Source organism: Quercus suber, unplaced genomic scaffold, assembly GCF_002906115.3.
Source record: "Quercus suber isolate HL8 unplaced genomic scaffold, Cork oak 2.0 scaffold_25, whole genome shotgun sequence".
Classification (NCBI taxonomy): domain Eukaryota; kingdom Viridiplantae; phylum Streptophyta; class Magnoliopsida; order Fagales; family Fagaceae; genus Quercus; species Quercus suber.
This window is the reverse complement of record NW_027069490.1, coordinates 631,784-640,532: the sequence shown is the minus strand read 5'-3', so window position 1 is coordinate 640,532 and position 8,749 is coordinate 631,784. Positions and strand designations below refer to the sequence as shown.

At 32.8% G+C, this 8,749-nt stretch overlaps 1 protein-coding gene across 1 annotated transcript; it reads right to left on the bottom strand.

The window, feature by feature from the left end:
• Window positions 1–1,112: 1,112 nt before the first annotated feature.
• LOC112027908 (protein SRG1) lies at window positions 1,113–4,144 on the bottom strand. Its single transcript, XM_024060551.2, has 4 exons — window positions 3,822–4,144; window positions 3,056–3,300; window positions 1,859–2,186; window positions 1,113–1,555 (listed from the first exon to the last, which is right to left on the bottom strand). Exons 1-4 carry the CDS (start codon window positions 4,059–4,061, stop codon window positions 1,319–1,321), a joined length of 1,050 nt encoding a protein of 349 aa, XP_023916319.2. The 5' UTR covers window positions 4,062–4,144; the 3' UTR covers window positions 1,113–1,318.
• Window positions 4,145–8,749: the final 4,605 nt, after the last annotated feature.

The following is an 8,749-nucleotide window of genomic DNA, read 5'->3' as shown; positions in this document are numbered from 1 at the left end:
GAGATGTCTGAGTTGAAGTCCCCTTTCCCTATTGTTGTAATTATTGAATTATCAGAAAATGATAATAATAAATAAAGAGTTTGTGGATAAATGGAGTCTCAACTTCCTTTAAGCATCCTAGTGTCTTTCGCAGTCCACTTATATGCCTTAAGGTTTTAATGTGGAGTTTTCCTGTTCATAGCATCTCTTTGTACCAAAACAAGGACATCAAGATGCTAGGCAAACATACAGATTCATAAAGCCTGCTTGGAAAGGGAGGCTCTTGACTTGCTTCAGTGTAGTGTTTTGGGTGCAAGAGAATGATTTGTACCTCGCTTAGTTAAATGAAATCTAGGCCAGCTTGAAGTCTCACCAGATATGTTTAGTACAGTGTGTCAAAAATGAACTTGTTTTATTTTCTTTAATGAATGAGACAATGTTGAACGCGATGTCAACACTAAATGAGCACTCCCATTTAGGCTTCATTTGTTGCTGATACCAAATAAGGATGCTGTTTCCATTTTTCTGCAGTGAAATCAATCCTAGTACATCATCGTTTTTGCCACATGTTGTAATTACAATTAAGGATCAGTCATGTCCAGTGCTTGTCAAAAAACCTGTGGTTTATGCTCTTTTTTACTTTTCTTTACTAGGTAAATATAAATATATAACTCGTAATTCACAAACCCAAACGGGATTGCCCCACTAACCCAAACGGGATTGCCCCACTAATCTCCCTGCACTTCCCCTGTTTATGGGCCTGAAGTCATTAGGGTGTGCTTTACTGCTTTGTGCATTTGTGAGGACAAAGTCTCAATTGTGTCTACAAAGTTCTAATGTTAGCTTATGTCTGTAAAACATTGTCAGGTTGAGGGGTTAGGTTTTAGCTATTGGGGAAGCACTTACGCTACTATGGATCACCGAGACTGCGACAAAAGGATCTCACTTAAAAAGAAGGTTTTCTTTCTTTGAGAAACATCAAACCAGCATAAGATGCAACTGTATTCATCTCTGCTGGAACCTTAGCTACACAGGTCATACCTGTTCTCATGTCTCCTTAAAAATATGTGGTTAGTACTCTAAATTTTGGAAAACAAGAACAAGAAGTATCCAAGGAAAAAGGAAACAAAAAAGACAATGGAAAACTGTCCAATGCTATCGACTTATGAAATCAGAATGATTATATGAGTCTTCCTTGACTTCTTGCACAGATGCTCAAGGATTTATTACATTGCTTCAGAAAAACTGCTTTCAACCTGTTAACATTGTGTCTGTTGAATCTGATGCAATCATTTTCAAATGCACTGATGCACACCACAAGAAAGAATGACACCAAAAATTAAATTTTCACTGCTTCAATTGGTCTCTTTCCTTGCTGGTAGTACTCGAAATAAATACCCACGTAGTTTTTCACATTTTTGTATAATCTTGGCCTTGATTCATCAACCAACCTATCAATTGGTCCAATCTCTTCATTTAATCCAGGAAGGCAGAACACAGCCAAAGAAATCCTCTCCCTTTCTGAGTTTGTCATCACTTTGTGTACTGGGCTCTTGAAAATTCCGTTGCTCATTATCTGCGTACCATACAGAACCAATTAATATAAGTAATTCATTTTATTAATCTGCTTTTATAGGTCTATATCTTTAGTTTTTAGAACAAAAACTTATTCTTTAGGCAGAACCTCTAGTTCAAATTGTAATTTGAACAATAAGTCATTAAAGTGAACATTGTGTTACTGTTGCATTTGATGTCAAGGGCGCACATCACAAACCTGGAAGCTATCTATTTGCATTTGGCTTAATGGAATACCTAAAATGTGAGCGCATTAAACGACTCTAAAACATGGTAAATATGATGCAATCTCAGTAATGGTTACCTCTGCTTGATCACCAACATTAATGAGAAGAGCCTCAGGAATGATTGGAACTTTAAACCACTGATTGTCTTTCTGAAATTGAAGACCTTCCACTTCTTTGTCTTGCAAGAGAAAAGTGATTGCTGATGCATCTGCGTGCTCTTTGACCCCTAGTACAAGATCCGGCCTTGGACATTTTGGATAGTAGTTGAATCTTGCAGTCATTGTTGCTTCTTTTCCATATTTGTCCAAAAAGCAGTTATCCTCCAAGTCCAGTGACCTTGCCATGGCCGTAAGGATGACTTCAGTCACCATGCTCAACTTGATAGTATAATCATTTAGAATGTCCCTGCAGTGTTCATGAGCAATTGCATTAGAGTACTCAAATATGCTTTATAGGTGTGTGAAGCAGCGTGATAGCGAGAGAAGTGTTAATGCATGTAGGATTTGAAATCCACTAGAAAAGATAGACAACAAAAGATTTATTGATACTGAACCTTCAATTTTCATTTTACAACTTAAGGCCTATCTAAAGGCTCCAAAAAACTTATCTTTAAACAAAAATATTCTTAAAAACATCCTAATTAATTAACATCCCATCATATAAGGACTCAATTAACTAAAATACTCCTCATAACTCTCCAAAACAATGATTAAAAACTTTTCTAGAAAATTCTGATAATTACAACAATACAAAGTAAAACCCTCTAATGATGTATATGATGCCCTACGTCATTGTGGTTGGAAAGTGTCCTTTGAGTTTTTTTCTTTTGTTATTGCAAAAGAGGATCATTCTCAAATCTTTAGAACTGAAGGAAAAGCACGCGGAGGAGCATTAGCAGTAATAGCAGTAGGTAGGGCAGGAAGCAACAACAGGAATAGGAAAAGAACTTACTCTTTGAAGGTTGAAAGGTCTAATTGAAAAACCAAGTAGATGAAATTAACAACATAGGCTAAGTACCTTCAGTGAATTTAACATTTTTAATCACTTTACGCTTTTTAATGTACTTTTCATTAGAAGTTTCTGCACTTCTGTTTATGCAGAACTTGAATGTTTGAAGGCATTTTATACTTATCTCAATAAGTACGCTGTTAGAAACAAGCATTCACTGTTTATATTGTAAATAGATGAATAATCACCATGGAAAAAAATAATTCATTTGGTATAACTGACAATTTCCTAAATGTACTTTGCTTGCAAATACTTAATATGGTTACCTAAAAGCTTTGGGATTTTCAGGCCAAAACTTGAGCCTTCGCTGTTCTGGATTTAACGTAATATACAATCGGTCGGTCCAATCAAGTATTTGTTTCTCTGAAAGGATCATGTCATTTCCATAGCCTTCTATGCCATCAGCTTCTCTGGAGTATTTTCGCTTCTCTTTCATTGGAAGCGCAAAAAATTGCTTTGTAACATCACGAACTTCATCTAGAAATGATGGTGTCATACCATGGTTGATTACCTGAAACACCTTAAACAACCTTTTTGAGCATGTATGGACATGACTGGAACAAAAAAGAAATGGTACACAAAATAAGCATAATCTAAGATATAACCTATTGCTAATACCCTGGAAAATAAGGATTCATTTTCAATTATTTTGGCAATTGAAAATCAATACCCATTTAGTTCAAGATATTGTTTTTGAATCAAGTATTGATGCAAAATAGAGGAAACCTATTGGTAGATCCCTTGAATCTAGTATTTAAACAAACAAACTAATTGCAATGTAGCTTTTAATCATTGTTTATAAGTATAACAAAATAGTACAGATATTTGCAAATTACTAGAAGTTTCTTGGGCTAGCTATAGTACTGAGTTTTGTTTATGTTCATTTATTGATTTATTTGGAGTTGACTTAACCAGCTTTAGAACTCTGCTTTTGTGATCTATGATAGACCCAGATAGTAAAATTTAGTGGATGCCAATATGATGGCTTGTATTGGATAGTATCGAAGTAACATTGAGTGTTGGGGTTAAGACCTGAAAGCAGCCCCATGTGCTTAGAGCTGATCGAAGTTTCTGCAGCTCTTCTTTGCTGGTTGACAAAGATAAGAGCAGACCAAGATTGACAACTGGAATCTCCACCAATGGAACATCCAAGTCTCCACCCTCCCTGTCCTTACGAATATATTTTTCTGGAAGTTCATCGCCATTGAGGACTAGTTCTTGGACACTTTTCTGCACCATCGGTGTCTTGAAAGCAGGAGCAGATTCGGCCATGTTAAGAGTATGAAAGAAAGCAGATGCTGTATGTTCAATATTGAGGTTATGTTCAGGGTGGGTTGGAGTGTAGACGGATTTTTTTTTTTTCCTTCAAATAACATAAATTTTTAAACAATTTTATTAGGTAGCATATTTTCAAAACTATTTAGGCACATTTTCAATACTATTTAAAAAACTAACATCTTAAGCGCAAAAGAATCAATTTTGGAGTGCTAAAATCGAGTCCATTGAACTCGGTTTCATTTAAATTGAAATCGAGCTTTACAAACTCGATTTCTTAGCCATGCTCTCCGTCAACAAACCCAACAAAATCTGAGAAACATCAAGAACGAAACATCAAGAATCAAGAAACCCACCCAAGAATCAACAAACCTGTTGTCGCCACCTGGATTCAATCGCCGCTGCCTCTTTGATTTGTTTTTTTAGTCTTCATGGAAGGTTTGTTCTTCGTGGATTTCTATTTGAGTCTTCGTGATTTCTGGGTTTCTATTTGGGTTTCTGGTTGTGAGTGAGAGAGACGGAGTGTAACAGAAAGGCATGGATGAGAAATTGAGTCTACAACACTCGATTTCAATTAAATTGAAATCGAGTTCTATGAACTCGATTTTTATGTCATGATCCTGAAATTGAGTTCAGTGAACTCGATTTAGCACTCTCAAAATCGACTCTATTACGCTCGAGATGTTATTTTCCTAAATAGTTTGAAAAATGTGCTAACTAACAAAATTGTTTGAAAATTAATGTTACTAGTCGCAAACCCGCGCGTTGCGCGTGATAATTTTTTAGATAAAATTCTATTTTAGTTCCTAGACTTTATAAAGAGTTTTTTTTTTTTTTTTAACATTGTTTTATCATATTTTTCATAATCTTATCTATAACATTTTTTACCATTATCATATATTTATTGGTTGATGATTTGCATAACATAGACATTAAATAAGAGGTAGAATCATTCAATAATTTTTTTTAAGTCATGGTGTATGAAGATTATGATTTTATATATATATATATCAAACTCTTTTTTTTATTATTATTATTTATTTTTTAACTTCAAATTTGGAACTTTTGAAAAAAAAAATTACAAGTAATTATTTATGCTTTATAAATAAATAATTTTAAACTACTATCCACTATAATATTGCCTTTATCATCTTTTGCGTACAAATAAGAGAACATATTAAACAAAAACACTCAAAAATAAAAAGTTAAATATAATACAAAAATTCTTAAGTTTATAAAGTGAAGCCTTCAAATCCCTGCTCATTAAGGAAGAATCTATAATGTTTGTGAGAATAAAAGAATTCCCTTTGAAAGAAAAAAAAAAGAGGACAAAAAGACTCAACCCATATGATTTGCGGATGGTGACCGGCTGCCATTTCATCGAATTAGATCCGTTTTTTCGGATTAAAAAAATTCTTATATAAACCCAAACTTCTTGAAAAAAAATCTAGTGCCACAAAAAGAGTGTACAATTTTTGCTACAATTTTTCCATGTTGTTGATTGTGATTGGTAAAGAAAAAATAGTGCGGCTATGTAAAAGTAATAAATAATCAGTCACAATCGATCCTATTAAAAAGATGTGGCAAAAATTATGTGTTTAATTATACTAGTAATAGAAAGAACTCATATTTCTCTTTCGGATTTGGATAGATTATGGAGTCGAGATCTAATCTTGTCGGGTCAAATTAAAAGTTAAATCTCTACTGTCAAGGTGCCATTTCAATTCCAAACGGACATTTAGGCTTGGAAAAGTGATAACTTGAATTACACAGAAAATAGTCAATACTTTAATCATGAAGCGTTGAGAAAAATCCAAAATAAGGGTCAATGATTTATTTACAACTAGGCTTAAGCTGAAGATGCCAATCAAGGCAAGATTCACTTTGGTTAGTGGCACATACAAAATACAATTGAAATAGTGCCTGGCGTCTGGAGATCGCCGAAGTTGAAAAATAGGAAGTAGACTAGAAGGTTTTTCAACACTGAATTATTGTAATAATAAACTAGTCGTGCACACAGGTCGACCTCCTGGGCCATAGATCAAGCATTTTGTCTCATAGATGATAGAACTGATAAACGGATCGATGGGTTTTGGATTTGTCCTCATTGGGTTTAGATTGGATTTGGCCCATTTGGGTTTGATCCCGCTGGGTTGAGTTAGAAATGTGGGGAATATATATGAAATTTCTAAATATATGAGATGCAAAAATAGAAAAAAAATATGTATCAAAGAAAACAATCACACAAGATAATGTTTATATAGTTTGGCAGTTTGCCTACATCCATAGAGTTGTAGGTTGCAGATATTTCACTATTTACAATGAAAAATACAAGATGTAGCAATATAATTTTTTTTCTCAAAACAAATCACAAAATCCTAATTTTCAAAACAACAGTTTTTCTATCTAGCGCATAAGATTCACAATAGGCTACAAATGAGCGCTTTGACTATGGAACTATCGGCCCAAGCTTTCGCTCTATGGGCTAAGCCTAAAAAAAAACCCATTAAAAACTATAGCACTTTTATATCAAGTTGGGTTATAATCCAGATCAAACATAACTAGACTCTACAAAATCTAACAAATCTCCCACTTGGAGACTAGTTCAATCACCAATATCATCTACATGCCTCTAAACACAATCTTTCATCACTGCAACTCATCATCTTGTCCTCAAGCTAGAAGACTAACTGAAGCTGCACATAACTTCAGCTTCTCAATGGTGACACCCTTAGTAAATATATTTGTTAGGTTCTTAGATCCACAAATCTTCTCAAGTATCAGCAGTCCATCTTCAACAAGATAACGGATAAAGTGATATCTCATCTGTATATGTTTCGATTTTAAATGAAAGAAGAATTTTTAGCAATAAAAATAGTGGTCTAATTGTCACTATGTAGAATGCCCATCTCTTACTGCTTACCCAATTCATCCAAGAACTGTGTAGCCAAATTATCTCCTTCAGCTTATGTACTAGATAGAACAACAATATTTTGTAAATTTGAAGCCAAAGACATAGCTGTACCACCCAAATTAAATACAAAACCAGTAGTACTTTTATATCAGGTCGAGTCATAATCCTGATCAAACATAGTTAGGCTTCACAAAGCCCAACAAGAAACTTATTAGACTAAAGTGGATTATTATTCCCATGACCCTTACTTGAAAAATAGAACCTTTCCCCTCTTTGAATTTCAAAGGTCTCACTTGAATATTTGCTATTGCTACCAAGATTTGCATCAATGGTCATTCTACCCAAACTTGCTCTCTAGGTTTTGCAGCAAATGTCGCATTCTCCTAGCGTTATATACAATAATGGCTATTGAATCAATACCAGAACTCCCTTAAAATGTATAGGATAAAATATTGGGTTGTATGGGTCAGTAACATGGATTTTTTTTTTTTTTTTGGTTTTTTTTTTGACACAAAAAAATTGTGAAGCTTTGGGTTCAATTATTAATTCTCCGATGAAAGAAAAAGGGAGGTTGATCTAAAAATAGTAGAGAGATCTAAAAATAAAAATTGTACGTAGAAGTACGTAGTAAAAAATGACTTGTTTTTGTAAGGAAGATAATAGAGTATGACTTTAGACATAATAGAATGGCAAAAAAAAAAAGAAAAAAAGAAAAAAACATATGACCGATCTTAATTAATGTGTTGAGAGTTCATAATTGAACTTAAATTTGAAACTAAATTTTGCTTCTTGTTATTGCATAAGTGATGACAAAATAAATTATTAAATATGTCACAAGTTTGTAACAAATATTCCTTTTATATATTTATACTTTTCATAAAGTGTTCATTTTTCATAAGTCATATATATGATTATCATTTATAAGTCATATATGTGATAAAATAAAAATGAGTAGAGTTATAGGTACTACAAGTTTTCTTAAATTGGTCTTACAAACTGATGAAGTGGTTGAAATTCATCAATTGCATTTATTGTCACATTAGTTTGTTAGTTCCATGTAGTAAAACTTGTATAACTTTTAGCATTTTCCAAAAAAAAAAAAAATTCATGATACAATTTTCACTTTCACAACTATGATTTTGTGTATATTTTTTCTCGTTTCAATTGTTCATTATTGTTTGACTTTTTTTAGAGAATTTTAACCTATGATATTTGCTTCTAATGATGATTCTTTATCATTAGACCAAGACATTAATAGGTTTTTGGTGTAAGCTGAGATTGAATTATAGATCTTTTATTAAAGTATTAGAGACCTTACGAGTTGAGCTAATTGGATCTCACTAAACTTATTTGACTTGAATGATCGTGAATTATACTAATATAGACCACTTACTAATAAAGATATTTAATAGTTTTATAACTTTTTACTTTTATTTTTATTTTTTATGTTAGTCAGTTAAGCAATCAATCAATGTTTTATATATTTAGAAAAAAAAAATAATAATAAGAGAAAGCATGTGGATCCTACCTCTACTTGTGCCTAGTCTAAAATAAGTACTCATTTACCTTATAATTTTGATATATGAACTCTGAATGTTTTGGATACATTAGAAAATGCCAATTAATTGAGTTATAAAGTTATTGACATTTTGTCCCATACTTAACAGGTCTATTTAGAGAACAAACTACTAACTCTCCCCTAACAAATTGAAACTCACTCATGTTTTCATTTATCAACCCATTTAACATTTTAATCCAAATAAATAATATA

Bases quoted from the DNA above. Each gene is read 5' to 3' on its own strand.
- LOC112027908 (XM_024060551.2), bottom strand. From the start codon at position 4,061: ATGGCCGAATCTGCTCCTGCTTTCAAGACACCGATGGTGCAGAAAAGT. The intron at 3,301-3,821 runs GTCTTAACCCCA...AAGGTGTTTCAG, and splicing joins GCACATGGGGCTGCTTTCAG to GTAATCAACCATGGTATGAC. The intron at 2,187-3,055 runs GTAACCATATTA...TGAACACTGCAG, and splicing joins GAAAATCCCAAAGCTTTTAG to GGACATTCTAAATGATTATA.